The following is a 22,919-nucleotide window of genomic DNA, read 5'->3' on the forward strand; positions in this document are numbered from 1 at the left end:
TTAATCTGTGTATTATGAACATGTGTAATGTGTTATACTCTAATGGAAATGATAAGTGAAAAGTAATTGAACAGGGTTAAATATAATTAGACAAGTTGGCTTTACAGAGTTAAATACAATTAGACAAGCTAATTCTCTATGCGGGTATTGTGTGGAAAAATTGAGGCTTTAAATTTTGATGTATTTGCATTATCTTTCATGTAAATTAAATTGATGATGTAAAGTTAATTATTTAAAGAAAATAACACTAAGACTTATGGTCATTTTATTACTAATATGGAGTACAAAATTTTATTCATAATATAGCTAGATTTATAATAGACATGTTAATTCAATTATAAAGCACAAATAGAAGTATAGAACACAGCATAAAAAAACTTTGAAGGCAAGTGACAATTCATTTGTCTAGCATAAAACAACTTTGAAGGCAAGAGTGACTATTCAATTTGTGTCAAATAGAACATTCCACTATTCAATTGCTTACCTACAAACATCTCTTTCACAACATGTTAATGTACCTCTATTCTCCCCACTAGTCCCCTTTTTCCTTGATCTCCAATATGTTATGTGTTGATACTGTTTTTATAAATTAGATAAAGCACTACGTTTTACTTATCTTGCTGGATGTGTAAGACGATATAATGACAATTTCTTTTGAAAAAAGAAATAAAGTAGATTCAACTCAATTAATACATATAATTAGAGATATTGATTATTTGTGGGTGAATTAGTTGCACCCAATAGGCGAAAAAGGCCGAGCTCCAAATTTCTGATTGGTAGAGTATGTAAAGAAAAATAGCATTTGACTTTATTGATGACTTATTTTTTAAGTCATAAATATATTTCACAATCTCTTTATAAAAAGAGTACGAGTCAAATGTTTTTCAATAAATAATGAATGTACATTAATTAAATGTGAATAATATGTGTCTCAAAACAGGAAAATAAAAAAGGTATAGTAAGTTGAAAATGTTTGACATCTTATTTTTGCACTAGGATTTAATTCATGCAAATAAATGAATTCAAGGAAGATTTTCTTAATCCCAAAATTATATCAAGTGGAAGAATAATTAATAGCATGTCTTTCTCAATTTAATAAATGTATACCAAATGGCTAGATTTTAACCCCAAAGAATTTCAACGAAATTTCAATAGTACAATAATAACCAATTATATCAGTTTATACAAAAGAGGAAATAATTATGGTTCAATATCGTATTGCTTGTAGACTGCTTACTACTGGACATCTAAAATAACAGCAAAGATCGGCCATGAAATATAAATTATTATAAGGTGAAGTGAATAAGGTCTAACTCAATATTGAATCAGAGTGAACCTCTATGCATTAATGCATTTTATCAGATTGTTTAGTGTTTTTTTTTAGTAGGAGTATTATTTATTTCAATAGGCCTATAATTACAATGCAAATTATAACTCTGAAAATAATATTATATGAACAAGAAAATGTGGATATATTGTATTAACGAACTATTATTATTGCATTTTGTTTAAATTAAGGCCTCATATTATTTTAAAATTAAAACCGAACCGTTAAAATAATTAAGGCAACCCTATATAGATTAATTGAAATAAATCAACAGACAATTTATGAGAAACCACATGCATATATAATTGCAAATACATATGAATAAATGGTACGAAAACTGATTAATCTAATACAAATTGTAGATCATTTGATAATATCAAAAGGAATCCAAACTATAAAAACTAACCCGATGACTACCTACCTTCACCATTATCTAAGCTTAAAATTTTTTATTAATTATTATAAATAAAATCAATAAAACCATTTATGTTTTAATTATTTTATTGAAAAAAAAAAAGTAGATTAATAATTTAATTTGTTTGCAATGGGTGAATAATGTCATGTGAAATGATGCAGTATGATTGAGAGTATGGATCATAATTTATAATAGTAACCTCAATCTGATCTAAATCATAATTGATTCTGAATTTTGATAGACAATTTTATCATCAATTATTATGTTCCTTGTATTATAATTTGGACATAGTCATTTAGAAGTATATAAAATTATACACTATGATTACGGAGTATATTGTATATATTAATGTAATGCAATTTGCATCTTTGTGATTTATTGAGAGTGGGTTGCTCGTGCACTTTTAATTAAAGGAATTAACATCCTTGATCCTTCCTTTGATTGCGGTGATATGGCATCTAATCATCTACAATACTAACTAATGTATACTCCATAATAATTGTCTCTATGCCATCTTGAATATAAACTATAAATGTGTAACTTTAGTACTCCACTAAATGCGTATATCAATCCTAAATTCAATTATGACGTGAAGCGTAGAGTTGATGAGAAACTCACCTTTTGACTTTAAGGTTACGAGTTTAAGCCTCACCAACTATATTTATTTGAGAGTAGATTGATAGAAAATACTCTCTCCATCCCTAAATTAAAAGTCTCTTTCTCTTTATTATGTGAGTAATAAATGCTAAAAAGAAGCTTTGTATTAAGGGATGGAGGTGTAATTATGTGTTTTGCACTAATTTCTCATTGAACCACATGAAAATATGCATTTACAACTATATAAAAAAGATGCAGCAACTTCAATAGATACAACAAAATAAAAAGTTTGCAATTTGTATTTCCACCACACGTGCATCATTACAAATTATTCCCAGACACACACACACACACACAAAAAAAAAAAAAAAAAAAAAAAAAAAAAAAAAAAAAAAGCCAGCATAGCACTCCCAAGAAGGATTCAGCGTTACAGCCACAGGCAAACCTTATCATAAAATAGTGGGTTGTCTATTTTCATTATGGTAAAAATAGACACATTCATAATTGATTAACATAAAAATAGGACACAGAATTATAAAGTGGACCATTTTTATTGTTTGTTAATGAGTCTGCTTTTGGAGTATTTAAAAACAATAATGTTGCATCATTTAGTTGTTGTTGACTATTGACTCTGGAGTATTGACTTTGAACCATAGAAAATGACCTTACTTCTGTAATTTGGATGCCAAGCCTTTTTTGTGTGAGGACAAGTAAGGGTTTATCTAGTTAATTAACTTATATGATGATTGATAAATGATAATATAATTATCAAACGATTAGGTAATTTAGGGGCCATCCATATGAAAGCGATGGAGTTAAAATTGCTAATTTAATTAAAAGGTTTGTGTTTGTGATACATAACCTTTTATTAAAAAAAAATTATTATGTGAAATCTTGTTTTTGATTGGCTAGAATTTTGTCAAAGTGAAGAGGTTATATGTCAATTAGAATGTTATGAGTAGTAGTTTGACAAAAAGTTCATGTTTATTCACTAGTTATGTTACAAAAATAAGAGGTTTTTTTTTATTAATATATAAAAGAAGACATACTTAATAGAGGATAGTTAAAGGTATTACTGTAATTTTTAAATACGGCATTATTGATTATATATACAAGATCAAGGTACCCAAAGAGGGTAACCGTATTGTAATTTCACAATAGGAATCATATTTGTAGTCATGTAGGTATTTTTACTTCGTACTTTGTATAATTTTATAGATTAAAAACATTGAGCAATTGGAGACATTTTTGCTAACTATGGTTGCAAGCAAGAGAGACATGACATTGAATCTGAAGCAAGTTTGAGATTTGACATTGAAGGAAGAGCCGCAAAAAATATCTAATCTCATGAAAGAATAAGAAAAAAAAAAAAGTCAAGGGTGTTGAACTATTAAAGGTGTGCTTACAAAAGTCTTCCTGCTTTGTCAATTAGTGTTTGAATCCCGTTATATCACAGATATGTACTGCCATGCTCAACTGCTCATAAGTAAAACTTCTTTGATCATTTCGCATAAATAATTCTTCAATCTTAATGTGAGGTACGAAGTGTGTTGTAAATTTGTTTCCTAATGTTTAGATTAAACTAATATTCAATTGAGCAAGTTTTAGGAGAAAACATGTCAATTTAATAATTACGGATACAAAGTACTATACAGTGGAAAAATAATTTTTTTTCAAAAAAAGCCTATGACTATTTTACTGAATAAAGTATAACAAATATTGGCAGTTTACCAACGTTAACAAACCTTATCCTGTTCTCTCTTACTAGTATATGAATATGACGGCTGCATGTAGAATTCAATAACATTTCCAAGTTCTAGGACAAAAAAACAACTGCCATGTTTGACAATTAGGAAATGAGAGATTTGGTTGCTCTTATATACATAATCACTTATTTGGAAACGTCATCAAATCTAAAACACTACCATGCTAGTAATACAAACAATTAGTTAGGTCGAAGATAATACCGTCACCACATAAAATATAGTCTTCAAATCAACGCCTAGAATAAAGCTTTACAAAAACTACATGAATTTGAGGGTATCACTGGTGTTTTATAGGGATCGATTTACTCTCAGTTTTGTTTTGCATCCTCCATCAACTTGTAGAGAGCTAATCCGCCATGATGACAACCAGGCATCTTCCACGCCACGCTTTCCAATTCATCCTGTCAGTTCACTATATAATTAAATACTCCACTTGCATTGAGCTAAACTAACGGCAGCTTACATTTCAAAAATAAAGCAAGCAAGAAAGTTACATGCTTCAGGTAGTTGCTATGTCTGTTAGTCCATATGAAGTTATGAACAATCAAAACTCAAAAATAACAACAGTTCACAGAGTTACGGATGAGTTAAAATCAAATCGACATGATCACAATCCAAGTAAATATGAATATACTAGTCTAACCTTTGAAATTGTACAAAGTTGAGTGGACTCGAAGCCATCTTGAGCTGAACTGTACAACTTCTCAATTTCTTTTGACTGAAGTGAGCACTTCATAAAAAAGAAAGCAGTAGGTCGCACATTCAGTTCCCTTCTTGATATACCAATGAAAACTGGGTTGGACTGCACTAGAAAAGAAGGATTTATCATCAATAATAGCACTAAAGAGGAGCTCTTAACCATGAATGAAACCCATTCAAGCATTATGCTTAGTTCTAGAGCAAATGACCACAAAAAAAACTTGTCAGCAGGGTTAATCCAATGTGCAAACAGAGCTAAGATGGTGCAGATACCTGACAAAGCTCTCATAAAAGTATAAAACCATTGCCTTAAAAGCTTATTGCGAGGTTCATGCTCAAGGCAAGGAGTTTGTGAGTGGGGATCAGATGTATATAAGCTTCACAAGTTAACAGCAGAGAAGCTTCCTAAGACAACAAAAAAAATCACAAGAGACTCAAGCAATGTACAACCAAAACAGCAGAGAACTTCAACTCACCAAAGATATGGCTGGCACTCCAGTTTCTTCTACTACTTCACGAACAATACTATCAAACATCTCCATAGAAACTCTTCTACACAAGGATTCAGGATCCAAATTGTCATGAGATATAATTCCAACCTCTTCGGGCTGTAAAAGATGAATGAGAAAAAATATATAAAATAAATAAATAGAACAGATCAATATTTACAAGATGATAAGATGACTACTTTGGTGATTAATGCAAATTGGTAGCAGGATCATTATCCAAATTCCAAAACATCAACAACTCTACAAGATAACAAGACTAGGCCACGGAGCACCTTTATGTATATGAAGTACTCCTTAAAAGCCATATTACATTCTGGTCAGAGAAGATGAGGGCAACAACCATTTCATAGAAATCACAGGAATTCAACAGTCAACCAGTAGCTACACATGCTCAAGTGCGTATTCATGTTAAAGCGCATGTGCAAAACTATCTTTTTATATGTGGGTGGGGGACTGGGGGGAGGGAAGTGAGAAGCAACTCAATGAAAAAAGAAGCATATGCTGCAGTAATCATAAGATTTAAATCTGGAGAATCTCTGATAACTGCAATTACCTACCAGGGAAAACAAAATGACCGGGAAATTCCCCCACATTATTACTTCGTTTCAGCACAAGAATCTTTCCATCAGAAGTCTCTACAATTCCACCATTACCAAGTGGATTTGAAGTGTGTTGACATCGTACAGTTTCATCTATAAAAAGCCATATGCCAACAGTAATTTAGTATTCACCCAAAAGATGGACTTATTTTTTTTTTTTAAAAAAAAAAAACAAAGGATACAGCAAACTGAGTACATTCACAGTAATCAATCAATACAGCAATTAGGATAAAGAAAAGGTTGATATATTGGAAGAAGGCATTTATTATAATTGGAAGTCACAAGTTCAACTCAATCATCACCAGGACAAGCTTCAACTAGGATAACCAGCAGTAAGCACACTTCATACACACAGAGTTGGTTATTGCTTGTAGAAATAACGAACATAAGAACATCTTTTTTAATCAATTATTTCAACTAGCTAAAACAACAAGCATCAGCTCTATCAAACATACAGTATGTCAGCTATAGCTTGTAGAAATATGTCCAGATATTGATATTCCCAGTGACATTTGAAAACATCTATGGAAGCATAATACCTGCATAGAATATGGTGTTTAACAAGTCTTGTTCCAATTTAATATTACATAGATCTTTAGCAGTAAAATTGCATTCACGTATGAAACAAAATGCAGCATTAAGGAATTTAAGATTGATAAGCTACCTTCTGATTGAACTAGAAACTTTTCCCATAATGGATTTAGGTTTGTTCCCACGAAAGTCCTAAATAAATGTAAGCAACAATTCTCATCAGTCAAACAATAAACTATCAGAGGAAAACTTTCACATACAAAACTGCAGATGGCCACACCACAACAAACTCATCAAGGGAGGGGGGCACTAACTGTAGGGCAGGGTTTGGAGACAACATTGCCAACAATTATGCAAATTCAAAGAGCCAGATATAAGGAGAACCACACAGTAAATTGCTCAAGTAAAAATTTATAATGAACTAGTAACACATACGAAGTAGGAGAAGGCCAACAGACTCATAAAATCTCGAATAGAGCATAAGAGCCACCAGTAGATGATACTTCAGTTCTGCTTAACAATTGACTACATAACTATTGTCCAATGATATATAGAGTAGACTAATATGTAGGTAAAAGATCATTCGCACTGCAGTCTTATAAATAATCTCTCATGAAAATCATGATGAAATCTTATACCCCATCAAAGGGAGAATCTTTTCTGAGGACAACTAGAGTGACAAACAAATTTAAAGATAAGAGATATGGAATAACGAGCATGTCTAATCCTATTTGCAAGTGTATGCAGTGACAAGTTCAACACATAATTGACATTCATGACATTCAAACTTCTTAAGTAAAAGTCATGAGAAAGAAAGATATAGACCTGTAATCTGTCAAACCAAGGTGCAAGTTCAAGTAACAATCGCTCTTACAATCAACACCACCCGCACTATGAAAGGCATGTCCACCATACTGTAAAATCAGTTCCGTAAAGTTACTAGGAAATTCATGCATTTGACAACCATTCATGCACCAAAAAGAACCCAAGAAGACAAAGGAAAGGAAATCCTAACATCACAGCTACGAAAGAATAATTTTTCCTACTATAAAAGAAATATATGGCATTCCAAGAGCAAACATACTCTGAACTTCTTCCCATTATACAATGATGAATTTTGTTGAGCTCTTTGATCCCATATCTACCAAAATACAACAAAACAGAATAATATCTCAGATCACACAATATAAAAATACAATTATATACAAAGTGATTAATATTGTTTACTTCCATTTTCAGCGTAAATTGTACGAGCTTAAATCTAGTCCAAAATAACGATAAATCAAGCGAAAAATTATGAGTACTAATAACCTGATCAATCGATTGTTCAAGGTCGAAATCTGGATGCGGGATCCGATCATACAATTTGTCAAAAATCACTGACACCTTCACACATTCATCCAACCAAAACAAAATCAATTAAATTTGGTTTAATTATTGCGCAATGCTACATCACTAGTACTCCGTAGTTGAGGAATAATTCAGGATTAATTAGGGTTTGTTCCTGAAAATTGAATAAAGAGGAGAGAGAAAAGGGCAATATACCTGAGAAGGAAGGAGACCAGATGGGCAGGAAAGCATGAGCTTGTATGGAAGACGTGAGGTGACGTCATAGTTGCCAATTTCCGCCATTGCTGACTTGCTGTATATTGAGAGAGGAGACAGAAAGAGGGAAATCCGAGAGGGGAAAGGGTGGGAAATGGCTCATTCAACGCCACCACGTGACAAGCACGTGCTTGTGTCAATGTCGGGAGTTAAAAGTTAATTCGGCAGCTTCTTACAACATTTAGGGTATTATACTGATACTTCGTAAGATCTAAGATAGTTTGTATTAACATTTTGGTCGAGCTAGTTAAAAAGAGTGTTTCTTTACCACTCAGCTCGCTGCTCGAAGATGTTTCAGAGAGAAGGGAGTTGGAAACTTGGAATGGGAGTAGTAATTCGCGATCACCATGGAGCTGTGGTTCATGCTGCCTACCAGCAACTTGAACAAGTGTGGAAGGTGAGTATTGTGGAGGCGAAAGCTGTTGGTTGTGCTTGGGCTGAAGCTAGCAGCTCAATGTTATTGCTTAGATGCTCCAAACTTATTCGAGAAGCTTTAGCAGTTGCAAAGCCATTTGGTAATATTAGCGGGGGCAAAATCTATTTTTTTGGCTTGCAACTGGCCTCGCAAGGTAATGCTTTCTCTATCACCTTGGAGAAGTGATTGCTTGGACATTATCAAGAAAATCCGAGAGATCCTCCGAGGGCAGAGGGCTCGTATGTTGGTATGCTCACATCTACAGGGAGGCAAATGAAGCGGCTCACTCAATGGACCAACTTCGTCCTTTAGAAAATTCCTCCATAGTATGGCTCAGCATATGCCCTGTCATTAACTCATTATAAAGAAAGTTGTAGCTTCACGTTTGATAATTAAGCATTGAGCTTTCCCTCTTAAAAAATAAGTATGGTACTATCGAAATCACTGTGCAACAATAAAGGAGCTGAAAATAATCAACACTCTGGAAAGAAGAAAAAAACACAACTCTCTAGTACTTCGTATTACTGAATAGAATACTGTAGTATACTCCATACAATGAAAAACATATGCTCTAGAGCATCTCAAACAGAGATAGATATCGCATTATCGCCTCTTCTGAAGAGAAATTCAGATGGCCACAATCTTACAAAAACAGGAAGAAAAAAGAGTAACGTTCTGCATTAGTTGCGAATACATACTCCTAAAAACACTAAATAATTAGTCTCAAAATTTTCCAAGAATTTACCGCAATAGAGTAACATTACCGTCCTTTTTCAGGTCATGATTCAAGAGCTAAGGGACATCTAACATCACTGTAATACAAAATCACAAGTTCAGGAGCAAAAGAGCAGGATACAGCGCAAGTAAACAAAACCTTTTCCTGGTATACAGCTAAAAGCCACTGCAAAAGAAAAGATGAAAGGAGGCTATTGTATGCGGAAAGGAGGCTTACTCCAAGAAGACAAAACTATGAAGGTAAACAAAAAGTGGAGAAAAAGGACCTTTCAAAAGCAGAATTGCAATCGAAATAGAAAAACTTTACAGAGTTCTAAAAGAGCTCATCACTCCCTCATGTTACTACCTCCTGCTTCATCTTCATCGTCACTTATATCAAGATCAGCGAGCAGCTCATCTAGGGGCACAGAGGGCAACTCATCACCGTCTGTCATAGAAGCTGTTTCCAATGGTTGGTATTCCTTATTGCGGTACAGTGATACATTAAACCTCAAATCAGGGTTCTCTTCCAAGTCTCTTAAGAACTCTTCATATTCATTAGCAGCCTTATCATGGTCAACTTTAGCATTGCCAGCATCATCAACCTCCATATTAAGGTTTTTCAGCTTCCAAGCACGGGGCTTCCCACGCTTTCTTTGACGCTTCTCTTCATAGCTCTTCTTAACTAATATCACTTCAGGAAGAACAAGCCCTTTGTATTTGTCCAATTCGGAGTCATTAGGATTAGCCCCATAGAGATCATAACCAAGGGCATGATCCCCGGGGTTTAGAAGATGACCTAAGTGCGTCCTGATGTGAAATATTGTATCATTCCTTCCAAAGTCTGATACACGCGCCACTTGGGCATCTGCCAAAGCATACCTTGAGCCAGAAACAACAACTTCAGGTGAAACATTGTCGATATCCAGCACAATGTATTCCACCAGCCGCCTACTAGAGAGCAGGCATTTGAAAGGTGCCCTCCAATACTGATCAGCATCCAGGAAGCAATACCTCAAGGTGTTTGGATCCAATAACATTAAACTGTTGGTCAGTTTTGTACAAATCACAATGGGACCCAGATTCCCCACACTTACTGCAACTTTAGGAGGAAGACATACAAGGTCCTCACGACAGATGGGGGAAATCTCAACTGAGAAAGTATGCTTATAATTGTAAGTGTTGCTCTTGGAATCCTGAGACACAAGCTCTTTATCACTGCGACTCTTGATGGGAGCAACTTTACCAACAAATTCCAAAAATTTCACCGCATGACTTCTGTTGGAGAAGAAGAAATCGATTCCATTATTCATCTGCTTGATTCTGATAGCCTGGGCCACAGCATCATGCTTTAGAATAAGTTGTTCCAGGTAGAAGAAAGTCCTTCTGTGAGGAACATGTTGTCGGAGTTGAACTGATGCCACCCACTGATCTGGATTTGCCTGGAGCCTATTACAATAATCACACATATTATGGTGCACAACATACTCAACAATATAAGCCTGCTCTAGAACTGCCCCGTGAAGTACTTCCTTTTGAATTCTCAGTTTAACCTTGATCCTCTTAGAATGCGGTTCAGTCCACACAAACTCAGCATGCACCAATGTGACTTTGGCTTTATCCAAATTCAACCTCTTTAGACAAAATGTTAGGAGTTCCCTTGATTCTAGCTGAGCCCTGATCCGAGTCTTTGGAGGCTGCAAATAAGTCTCACATTCAGGGCAAAATAAGATTGTCACTTGCTTCAGCAAACCTTCAGTGATGTCAATTTCAGAACGCAAGCACCTCACACACATGTTGGCAGCATTTGGCTGCATAGGGATACCACATTTGCAGCAGAGAACACTGCCAATTGTTTGTTGTACAATAAACATACCATTTTCCTGAGCCATTGCTACAGAGAACCCAGGAAAAAAGTCAATAATGTATATCAGCGCACATAAGAATCAATAATTTGATAATTAATGCAAAAAAACAGTTCTTCCTTAACCTAAACTAATCTAAGATGATCACACAGGTCTCATGTTAGAGTTTAAGTGAAACTGAAATTAGCTGGGAGAAATCTACCATGAAATCAATTCTCAAATAAAATCCAAAAGAAAGGTTTTAGAGTTCATCATAATAGATCATTGCTAAGGAAATACAATTAGAAGGTGACAAGCAATGATATTTACAACTAACAATACACAACAGCGTGTGAATTTTTACAAGACTAGTATTTTATATAGCTAATGAACCATGTGATATACTTGGTATTTCATTAAGGCAAAAACATAAAGCCAATTGAAACAACTAATTAACACAAAAGCATACAGTCCATAGTTACAGAAACAAAGTCACTGAGAAAACAAAATCTAAACATGCATCATCATTTTTAATAGGAAAGTGAGGCTTATATACACATACACATACACATACATCTAGGGTTCGCGCACGGACATGGGCATGGATACGAAACGGACACGGGAAAACGTCAATCCGCCAAATTACAATGCATATAATGAATAAAAAAAAAAAAACAAAAGAATTTGATAAATTCTTCAATGAAACACTAAATAATTGACATCAAAACATACCATAAATCTAAAACAAAGTGTTATGAGCATTAAGTTCTACAAATCATGAACACAGGGCAGGAGGGAAAAGAGATCTAATTTCATATTCAATTATCTTCAAAAATACATAATTTTAGGGGTATTTGATTCAATAACCTCATAATTTCATAATCTAAGAATTTTCGAACCCTAATCTTAAAGCACTGATAATTAAATTAGATTAGATAAAATATAAACCCTAGATTGTGAAATTGATATGAATATAACAACAACAAACAACTTACCTGTTTCAATGGGGGATACAAGAATTAACTTCAACCGAGGAAGTGAACTGCGCTTCAATGAAGAACGTCGAGTGCGCTTCAATGAAATGACCAAACTGAGTGAGGTAGGAATGGAGGCCTTGGAGCCCTTTAAAACCCATGAACCGCCACACTTATAATATGGGTTAGACCCGTCTAATAAATCAGTGTGGTGGGTTATTATATAATCTAATTATAGGGCAAAGCGGGCTTTATGAGGGTTTTAAGAAAACCTATTTTAAAAGTGTTAGTTTTTTTTTTTTTTTTTTTTTTTTTTTCATTCTTCTATTTCTTAATTATTATTTTCATACATCAAAACTTGTATCAATTCTTTATAGGTTTTCAGTTTTTTTTTTATTTTTTTTTTATTTTGAGAACAACTAAAATTACATTAATTAAATTGAGTTTACAACAAATGAAAGGAAGGTAAAATAACATAAGTTACTATAGGCATAAGAAGCCCTTACACAATACCAGTTAAGGTCATTAACGACATTTTCCTTTAAACTATTACAACGAGTGAGGACAACGCAAATAAGACTTACCAACATACATTTAAACATGCGATGAGACTATTGATATAACGCAAATTTTACATAATACATTGTTGACTTGTTATTTCTCACTAAATTATATATATTTTTTAAAATGTTTTTTTTTTATGATTTATGTTGATAAATTTATTTTATTTAATTCAAAGTTAATTTTAATATTTTGAAACTACTTTAAAAAAAATGCTAGATTTATCACTGAGAATTATCACAAAAAATTAAATTCACAATTCTTCTGATAATTGCAAATTAATTAATAAAAATAAAATTTTAAAAAAGTACTTGAAAATTGAAGATGATAGATGTTGAAAAACGACGATAAAGAGCAGAAATTAGGGTTTAAGGGTTTGTTCACATTTACTGAATTGAGCAAAATCGAACTGAACTGATTGGAGCTGAACTGAATAGAGCTGAAATGAATATATTTTATGAAAGAAGAAAATTAGGAGCTAAATCGAACGAACTGATTAAAGCTCAACTAAACTGAATTAAAATTAAGCTGAAATGAACAGGTCCTAAGAGGAATCGGAGAAGTTTGGGGTTTTAGTGATTAACAGCCGTTTTATTCAGAAAGGTTTCACAACATTATTTGCTGATGAAAGTCGGTACCCGGTTCTATAACCAAGTGGCAACATTGGGCTTTTACTTTGTTTTAGCCCTAATGCAACCCACTAATGCCCAACAAACAAGGCATCCTCAAACTGTTTAACAATCTATGTTTCAACTATCAAGCACATATATAACATGGACTAAACTAACCTGAAATTATTTAATTAGTTTTAACAAGTTTAATAAATAATTAAAAATCAGGTAAATTGATTGTACATTAATAAGAAGGGATATCATTACGTCTTTTACTGTTAAAATAAATTTTTAATCACAAAGTTTCATATGTGGCTGGCCACACCATGCAGCCAGCCACAATATGAGGCCCAATTTAAGGCGCCCCGTTTTAAGCCCAGTCCAAACGTAACGGCGTTTGAAAAAATAACGGGGTTCGCGTTTTAATTTTAAATTTTTTTTTTCTTTCCTTTTTTTGTAAACCGCCATTTTGCACTGTGTTGTCACTTCACTCCCGTCTCTTCATTTTCTCTTTCTTCTTCGATTTCTCTTTCCTCCATTACTTTCCAATCAATTCAATGGCGAAACTCAAAATTGTGTACGGTAAAAGCAGCAGTAAAGCTTCATCTTCGGATAAAAATGGCAATGATTCAGGTTTGTTTTCCGAACTTTTTTTTTCGATTTTCACGAATTTTTTTCGATTGTTTCTTTTTTTTTTGTAATTTGTTTTCGTCGTTTTTTTGTTAAATTATGTTCTTGTTTTTCATTTCTGGTTATTTTTCGCGTTAAGATGCCGATGATTAGGTTTGTTGTTCAACATTTTATAACTTGATTATTTAATTGTGTTAATTATGTTGTTGTTTTGAATTTTGTTGTTCAAACCCTATGTTTTCATTATTATGCTGTTGATGTTGTTTTCGATTTAATTTTGTTTCACATTTCAATTTTGAAACCCTAGGTTGTAATTATGCGTTTCATTGATCTTTTATTTTCTGTTTGTTGATCATTTAGTGTGTTTTGTTGTGTTGCATGTTCTCTTTAAGTTCTTTTGTTCTTTTTTTGATATGATTTTGTTCTGTTTTTCAGAAAAAATTGATGTTAAATGTGTTCTGTTCACGAATCTTTGATGTTAAATGTTGTTCAGCATTTTTTGAAATGCTTTTGTTTTGTTTTTCAGAAAATTTGATGTTAAATGTTGTTGTGTTATTTGATTTTGAATATTTGATGTTAATTTTTTTCTGCTTTTTCATATTTTGATGTTATATTTTGTCTTATTTGATTTCTACATTTTTTCATATGATTTTTTCCTGTTTTTTTCAAAATTTGATGTTAAATGTTGTTGTCTTATTTGATTTTCTGTCTTGCGTTTCATAATTTTGATAATTCTTTGTTTTGAACAAGTTTTGATCTACTTTTAATGTTGTTTTTATACACATATTTTGTTTAAGAGTTATTTAGGGGTTACTATAGGGGTTACTTTACATATAGGGGTTACCAGAGGTGTTAGCCTTATAACCAAGGGTTTCAGAGGGGTTACTTTAGGGTTTGTTTAGGGATTACTAGAGGGGTTACCCTTATATCCAAGGGTTACCATAGGGGTTACTGCTATAACCAGGGGTTACATTACAAATAGGGGTTACCTGAGGTATTAGCCTTTTAACCAAGGGTTTTCAGAGGGGTTACACCTATATGCAGGGGTTACTAGTTGATCTTATAACCAAGGGTTTCAGAGGGGTTACTTTAGGGTTTGTTTAGGGATTACTAGAGGGGTTACCCTTATATCCAAGGGTTACCATAGGGGTTACTGCTATAACCAGGGGTTACATTACAAATAGGGGTTACCTGAGGTATTAGCCTTTTAACCAAGGGTTTTCAGAGGGGTTACACCTATATGCAGGGGTTACTAGTTGATCTTATTATGTGGTTAACTTTTGATTTGTTTAGGGGTTACTACAAGGATTACTTTACATGTAGGGGTTACTACAGGGGTTACTTTCATATGCAGTGATTACCAGAGTGTGAACCATAGGGGTTACTTTAGGGTTTGTGTAGGGATTACTAGAGGGGTTACTGCTATATTCAGGGGTTACTTTACAAATAGGGGTTACTTGAGGTATTAGCCTTATACCCAAGGGTTTTCAAAGGGGTTACACCTATATGCAGGGGTTACTTGAGGTATTAGCCTTATACCCAAGGGTTTTCAAAGGGGTTACACCTATATGCAGGGGTTACTAGTTGATCTTATTATGTGGTTAACTTTGGAGTATGTTTAGGGGTTAGTACAGGGATTAGTATACATGTATGGGTTACTACAGGGGTTTCTTTCGTATGCAGTGATTACCAGAGGAGTAACCATAAGGGTTACTTTGAAGTAAGTTTAGGGATTACTATATGCTATAATATAGTACTCATGGGTTACTAGTTGCTTTTATTATGTGGTTATTTGTTATTGTTGTAGTATATGATACAGGTTACTTTATTTTATTTTATAGTAGTCATGGGTTACTACTTTGCTTTTATTATGTGTTGTATATTTTTTAAGTGTTACTATTAGTCTTTAACATAATTTTATGTTTTAAACAGATGTTCAAGGTCTAGATAAGCAAGAAGTTGACTCTGGTATTCATGATACTACTGGTGCTGGTTCTTCTGTTTTAGTTGGTGGTTCTACAGGTTCAGTGCTACATGAGTCTGCTTCTGCAGTTAATGAAGAGGGTAATGATTGTAAGGATCTTAAGGATGTTAATCAGGGTAATGATTCTAAGGATCTTAAGGAATCTAATCCTACTGAAGAGGGAACGATTCCTATGGAGTCACATCAGGATGATGATGACTTTAAGCTTGTTGATCTGGTATCTATTTCGAAGCAACAAAGTTTATTTTCAAAAGAAAAGAAGAGTGATGATGATCTGGAGAGAAAGCCTACAACTAACAAGCGACCTAGGGATGTTGTTGACAGAGATGATGATGCAAAACCAAATGTTAGAAAGGCAAAAATATCTCAAGGTAGTGAAGAAGATGATGTGAAGGCAGATGTTAAGCCTGTTGTGAGAAAAGCAAGAGGAGGCAGAGTTAACGAAGAAGTTGTTGAAGTAGTTAATGTTGAGGAAGAGTAAGTTATATTTGTTTGTATATTTGAAGAATTTTTTTCAATTACAGTTGTTCTCATTATATTCATTTTATGGAAGCTATATGTTTTAATATACTTTGTTTGAGTTATTTATTTATCTAATAAAATACATGGGTCATTTGATTATTGAGGGGTTACTATGGTCAGTTTGTTTACTAGAGGGGTTACTTTGGGCAAATTGTTTAATAAAGGGGTTACTATGGGCAGATGCTATACTAGAAAAGTTAGTGTGTTTCATAAAGGGGTTACTTAATGGGTTTCATCCAAAGTTTCTGCAGTATATCCTATTAAGCTTCCTGTAAAATCAAAATCTTCTTCTTGCTGACATTTACTTTGCTGTGTTTGCATGTTATCATTATTGCTTTCTTCTGTTATTGTGTGGGTTACTGATGGGGGTACTGGAGGGGTTACAAGAGGGGTAAGTAGAAGGGGGTACTGGAGGGGTTACAAGAGGGGTAAGTAGAAGGGTTACTTTAATAGGGTTACTTTAATAGGGTTACTATAAGGGTTACTGAAGGGGTTACTAGAGAGGTTACATTAATAGGGTTACTGAGGGGTTACTTTAACGGGGTTACTGAGGGGATTACTTTATTGGTGTTACTGAGGGGGTTACTTGAGGGGTTACTTTAATAGGGTTAGTATAAGGGTTACTGAAGGGGTTACTAGACGAGTTACATTAATAGGGTTACTGAGGGGTTACTATAATGGGGTTACTGAGGGGGTTACTTTAATGTTGTAACTGAGGGGGTTACTTGAGGGGTTATTTTAATAGGGTTAGTAGAGGGGTTACTTAAGTGGGTTACAAGAGGGGTTACTTGAGGGGTTAGTTGAGGGGTTACAAAAAGGGTTACTATGGGCAAATTGTTTACTAGAGGGGTTACTATGGTCAGTTTGTTTACTAGAGGGGTTACTATGGGCAAATTGTTTAATAAAGGGGTTACTATAGGTAGATGCTATACTAGAAAAGTTAGTTAGTGTGTTTCATAAAGGGGTTACTTAATGGGTTACCTTTATGGTGTTACTAGAAGGCTATTGAGGGGTTATGTAAGAGGTTACTAGAAGGTTTAGTAGACGTGTATTTGGGGTTACTGAGGGGTTACTGAGTGGTTATGTAACTGGGTTACTAGAGGTGTTAGTAGAGATATTAATTTAGGGGTTACATAGTAGTTTTTTTTATTTTATTTTATTTAGGGGTTTCTTCTTATGTTTTTTCAGGAATTGTTTTGAAAAGTATTTAATTAGAAAAGTGTGTTAATTATTTGCTTTTTTGTTTTTTATTTGATGATTTATTGTGTTGTATCTTTTTTTGTGTAGTGGTGATGAGATGGTTGTTCGATGTAGACCTACGGGTGTGTTTGATTTGATGAAAGTGTTGACTACAGATCAGTTGAAAGCTATTTATGCTGTTGGATTTCAAAGCTTGCGTCACATAAAGTTGAATGAATTTCCAAGGGCTATGCTCCGATGGTTATGCAAGTGTTTTGATCCTGCTAGTAGACTTTTTGTATTGCCAAGTGGGGAGCAATTTCAATTAACTGCAGCTGATGTATATGATGTGTTTGGAATCCCCATGGGCAAATTAGCTGTTCCACTGACTAGTGCTCATTCAGAGTTGAAGAAGTCTTGGAATAAGAAGTATGGTGGGAGAAAGCAGCAGGTTACTGTGAAGCAGTTGTCTGAATTGTTGACATCTGATCCACAAATGAAATCAGGAAATGATGATTTTAAAAAATGTTTTGTGATGTATTCGATGATTACATTATTAACACCAACTTCTAATAGATTGGCTGATTTGAAGCTTGTTGAAGCTCTTGAAAATGTGGAGATGATTAGCCAATATAATTGGTGTCAATTTGTTGTTGATGATTTAGCTGACAAAATGAAGAAATACCATCCAAAGCAGAAGTATGTTGCTGGGTGTATTCTGTTACTGCAAATGTGCTATTTCCATAGGCTTCAATTGAGAGGCAATGCTTATCCTTGTCCTGCTTCTCTGCCGCTAATTAAACACTGGAGTATTGTAGACTTCAGAAATAGGTTGGCTGCTGAAAATAGTAATTATGGTGATGGTGAATTGGATAACACAACATATCCAATTACTGAAGTTGGTTCGGTTCCAGAGTTGGAGCCGTATGTTGAACAGGATCAGAAGGAAGTAGAGGAGGATGGAAATGATGAACAGAAGGTTGAGAAGGATCTAGGGGTAAGAGAGGAGGATGTAAATAAGAAAAAGAAGGAAGAGAAGGACCAAGAGAAGATAAAGAAAGGAGTAGCAGCTGAAAAGAAAAAAATTGTTGATGGAAAAAAGAAAGGAGTTGAGAAACAAGCTTCTGATGTGAAAGGGAAGAAAAAAGGAGAGAAAGTATTTGAGAAGAAAAAAAGAGAAGAAAAAGTTGCTGAAGATTCAGAACAGAATAAAGAAACAATATTGCTTGAACGGACAGCATTGCCTGAAGTGCCTATGAATCAAGTGTCGTCTAGAAGGGTTGTTACTTTTGAACTTCCAGATGAAATTCAATCTAATGAGGAGATCAATCAAGCTGCCAAGAATGTAAGTAATTCTGTTTTGTTTTTCATTTCTTGTTTTCAATATTGTTTTTTTTCTTGTTGGGATTTCTTGTGTGTTTTTGTGGTTACTGTTTTTTATTTGTTGGGTTATTTTAATAGGGTTACTAGATGGGTTACTGAGTGGGATACTTGGGGTTACTAGGGTTTACTGAGTGGGATACTTGGGGTTACTAGGGTTTACTTGGGGTTACTTGGGGTTACTAGGGTTTACTTGTGGTTACTAGATGGATTACTTAAAGTCTTACTTGAAGGATTATTAGGGGTTACTTGGGGTTACTTAAAGGGTTTTTATGGGTTACTTGGGGTTACTTCTCTTGTTTTTTATGGATTAAGCTAAGAGGATTTGCTAATTTAATATTGAAATATTTTCAATTTTGCTTTTTTCTTATTGGGATTACTTGTGTGTTTTTGTGGTTATTGTTGTTTATTTGTTGGGGTTACTTGTTTCTTTATTAGTGTTTATTTTAATTTATTTCTATTGGTGTTTCTTGTTAATTTCTTGGGGTTACTTTTATTTTGTTGATTGGGGGTACTCCCTGTGGTTACTTGTTTCTTAGTTTGGTCTTGGGGTTACTTTTATTTTGTTGATTGGGGGTACTCCCTGTGGTTACTTGTTTCTTAGTTTGGTTTACTTGTTTCTTTTTAGGGGTTACATTAGTTTGTTTTTGTTGGGATTACTTGTTTTTTCTTGGGGTTACTTTTTTTGTTCACTGGGGTTACTTGTTTTTAAAATAGGGGTTAGTGTAATCTGTATATGTACTTTGTTGGGGCTACTTATTTGTTTGATGTGTTGGGTTACTTATTTGTTTTTTTGGTGGTGTTACTTAAAGGGTTACTACAGGGGTTACTTAAGGGGTTACATATTTGTTTGTTGGTTGGGGTTACTTACAGCTTTACTACAAGGGTTACTTAGTTGTCTGTTAGGTGGTGTTACATAAAGGGTTACTAGAAGGGTTACTTATTTGTCTGTTGGGTGGGGTTACTTAAAGGGTTACTTGGTTTTTCTAGGGGGTAGTTTAATATGTTTATAAATGTTAGGGGTTATTTTGGGGTTACTTAAGGTTACTTATTTGTCTGTTGGGTGGGGTTACTTAAAGGGTTACTTGGTTTTTCTAGGGGGTAGTTTAATATGTTTATAAATGTTAGGGGTTATTTTAGGGTTACTTAATTTATATTGATTTTTTACTCTTGTTTTTATATTGTTTTATATAGGATGTTGAAGAAAACTACATGTTTCTGAAGAGAGATATGAGATTACTGTGTTATCAATTTGAGCAACGCATTGATTCGATTAAGTTGCAGTCAGCAGCTGTACAAGAAGATTCTAAGCTGCCTGAAAAAGATAGGTCACCTGAGCTTTCTCGGTTGGATCCAATATTCAATGACCCGTCATTTTGGGCACAGATTGATATGATTGTTAATCAAACTATTGAAATGAAGAAAATTGAAGAGGAGTTGCCTTCATTTCAGCTTTTTTCGAATAAAAGTGTTGAGGTTTCAACTCAAACTCCCCCAAATGTAAATAAAGATCTTTTTGCTCAAGTGTCTGAGCAAATTCCACCACAAATTGATTCTCCTGCTTTAGAAGATGTAGCATGTGGTTTTGTGAATGATGCATTGAAGTTGACAAATGTAGAGCAACTTTCTGAAGGAGATGCTTCTTCTGGAGCAGTTGTTAAAGGAGATCACCATTCTGAAGCTGTGGTTGAGAAATATCAACCTTCTGGAGCTGTGGTGGATGGAGGTCAACCTTCTAAAACTCATATTTCTGAAGCTGAGTTTGAAGAAGATCATCCTCTTGAAGCTGGGATTGAGGGAGATCAACCTTTGGTAGCTGGGATTGACAATATTCAGTCTTCTGAAGTTGGAATTGAGGATCTTCAGTTTGACAATGCTAGAGATTTTGAAATGGAAGAGGCTTCTGCTGTTGAAAAGTTGTTGCCTTTTACTGTTGAAAAAGGTTTTCCTTCATTTAATCTCTTTTCATATTCAAATCCTAATCTTTCAACTCCAATTTTAACACCTTTAAATCAAAATAATGATCCTTTTTCTCAAGTTTCAGATCAGTTTCCACCATAAATTGAGAAAAAAAATTTGGAAGATTTTCATGTGCTGTTATCAGTGATGTGGTGAAGGGTATAAATGAAGAGCATTGCTCTGAACATTTGGTTGGTGAAGAAACTAGAAGTCAGAATGTTCAGAGTAATGATTCTGAAGTTGGAATTGAGAACATTCAGAATGTGAATGTTGATGATTTAATAATGGATGATGAAGTCACCAGGGTAGAAGAAAGGGAACAGTTCTCAGAGGCATGCATTGCTTCTGAAACTCTTAATAATTCAGAAATTCAGCTTTCTCAATTTGAGACTGCAAATCATCAAGTAAAATTGGTTCCTGAAGTTGTGAATCTTGTAGATTCACAAAATGAAAATGAAGCTTCTCAGTTGATTCCTGAGATTGGGAATTCTGTTGAGAATATTGCTGATTCTCAAATGGTAGAAGCTATGTTGGGTGATTTGTCTGGGCAGCAAAATGAAAATATAGAAGTCACTCAAACAGAGAATGCAGATGGTAGTCAAGTACATGAAGTTTTTAATATAGATGATACTCATATTGGAGAAGTTCGTGCTTTGGCTGTTGTTCCTGTTGCTGCATCTGCATTTTCTTCTGCTGTTCCTGCTTCTGGTGTTCCTGTTGATGCATCGGCTTCTGCTTCTGCTGTTCCTGCTTCTGCTTCTTCTGCAAGAAGTAAATCAAAGGAGAAAGTCTCGAAAACTCAACAACCTAAAAAAAAGAAATCAAAGTCATCAGGTAGTACTAAAAGACAAAGGAAAGAAATATTGTACTGTTCTGTGCCTGGTCATACTGATGAAGAGGCTCTTAAAGTTTTGAGAGATAATATGAAAGAATTTCCAGATGGTGAGGATGCTCTTCAAACCTCTCATAATATTGCTGATAATTCTGATAGTAGTGGCTCTAGTTCAAATACCTCTGCTCTTTTAAGCTGTAGTATTGACTGTGGTGAACCTCATGGCTATAAATTACAGCTGACATCAGAATCTTTAAGGCCTAAGAACAACAGAAATAAAATAAATGCAATGAAGGAGTTGAGGCTGAAAGTTGCTGATTATTGTTTTGTGGAGAATTACTCTGGAGTCAAAGCTACGTAAGTAATTTACTTTATGTTTTATTTACTTTACTTGGTTTCTTTTTAGATATTCTATGGGTTACTTGATTTGTTTTTTAATGTTTAATCTGTAGTTGTGGTGTTATATGGAATGGTTGGGTTATTGGAGGGGTTACTTAAGGTTTTGTAAGAATACTGAAGGGTTTGCTTAGGGGTTTGTTTAGAGGGTTACTTGGTTATGTATGTAGGGGTTACTTAGGGGTTAAGCTTATTTAGGGGTTACTTGGTTAGTTGTGTAGGGGTTAGTTAGGGGTTACTTGGTTTAGAGGGTTACTTGGTTATGTGTGTAGGAGTTACTTAGGGGTTACTTGGTTAGTTGTGTAGGGGTTACTTGATTAGTTGTGTGAGGTTACCTAAAGGTTTATTTAGTTATTTTTTTTGGGGTTACTTTATTTGTCACTATAGGGGTTACTAATGATTGTTGCCTTTATTTTCTATGAAAGTGATTTTGAGTTGGGGTTACTAATGATTGTTGTCTTTGTTTTACATAACAGGGAGGTTATATTTAGTTATTCTGATGTATATCAACTTCCTCGAGAAGAATTTCAAACATTGATCCCAGGACAGTTAATATCAAGTCGTGTGATGGACTGTTTCTATATTCTTTTGAATTGGGAGGAGATGTTGGAAGATTGTACATATAATAGAGTTTTTTTTGGAGGTGAACATATGGTAAGTATATAGAATTTTTGGTTCTGTTGTTTGTTATAATTTAACAAAAATTATAGTATCTCATTCACTTTTTTTGATTTTTTGTTTTTTGTAGTGGCCTGTTATACAATGTGTTATTGCTGGAGATGGATGTGTTTATGAGAAGGATGTATTTGGTGCATGGGATGCATGGTTTTTGGATGTTAGATGTTCTAATTTTTTGACTGCAATGCTGGT

The 22,919-nt window shown here is 34.1% G+C and overlaps 2 protein-coding genes across 2 annotated transcripts; both read right to left on the reverse strand.

Moving 5' to 3' along the window:
- Nucleotides 1-4,159: 4,159 nt before the first annotated feature.
- LOC145569993 (nudix hydrolase 9-like) lies at nt 4,160-8,118 on the reverse strand. Its single transcript, XM_081628970.1, has 10 exons — nt 7,989-8,118; nt 7,755-7,829; nt 7,528-7,584; nt 7,269-7,357; nt 6,577-6,635; nt 5,871-6,005; nt 5,755-5,766; nt 5,281-5,414; nt 4,749-4,907; nt 4,160-4,506 (listed from the first exon to the last, which is right to left on the reverse strand). The coding sequence occupies exons 1-10, from the start codon at nt 8,073-8,075 to the stop codon at nt 4,414-4,416; spliced, it is 900 nt and encodes a 299-aa protein (XP_081485096.1). The 5' UTR covers nt 8,076-8,118; the 3' UTR covers nt 4,160-4,413.
- Nucleotides 8,119-8,958: 840 nt separating this feature from the next.
- Nucleotides 8,959-12,169, reverse strand: LOC145569992 (uncharacterized). Its single transcript, XM_081628969.1, has 2 exons — nt 12,017-12,169; nt 8,959-11,071 (listed from the first exon to the last, which is right to left on the reverse strand). The coding sequence occupies exon 2, from the start codon at nt 11,067-11,069 to the stop codon at nt 9,525-9,527; it is 1,545 nt and encodes a 514-aa protein (XP_081485095.1). The 5' UTR covers nt 11,070-11,071; nt 12,017-12,169; the 3' UTR covers nt 8,959-9,524.
- Between the last annotated feature and the right edge of the window lie 10,750 nt (nt 12,170-22,919).

The sequence above is a fragment of the Chenopodium album genome, chromosome 12, assembly GCF_948465745.1.
Source record: "Chenopodium album chromosome 12, dcCheAlbu1.1, whole genome shotgun sequence".
NCBI classification, from domain to species: domain Eukaryota; kingdom Viridiplantae; phylum Streptophyta; class Magnoliopsida; order Caryophyllales; family Amaranthaceae; genus Chenopodium; species Chenopodium album.

What these genes read in the sequence shown, in the direction of transcription:
- LOC145569993 (XM_081628970.1), bottom strand. Translation starts at nt 8,075, where the DNA reads ATGGCGGAAATTGGCAACTATGACGTCACCTCACGTCTTCCATACAAG. An exon ending in CTGGTCTCCTTCCTTCTCAG is followed by an intron (nt 7,830 to 7,988) that starts GTATATTGCCCT and finishes GAATGTGTGAAG; the next exon opens with GTGTCAGTGATTTTTGACAA. An exon ending in GTTTCTAGTTCAATCAGAAG is followed by an intron (nt 6,006 to 6,576) that starts GTAGCTTATCAA and finishes GGCTTTTTATAG; the next exon opens with ATGAAACTGTACGATGTCAA.
- LOC145569992 (XM_081628969.1), bottom strand. Translation starts at nt 11,069, where the DNA reads ATGGCTCAGGAAAATGGTATGTTTATTGTACAACAAACAATTGGCAGT.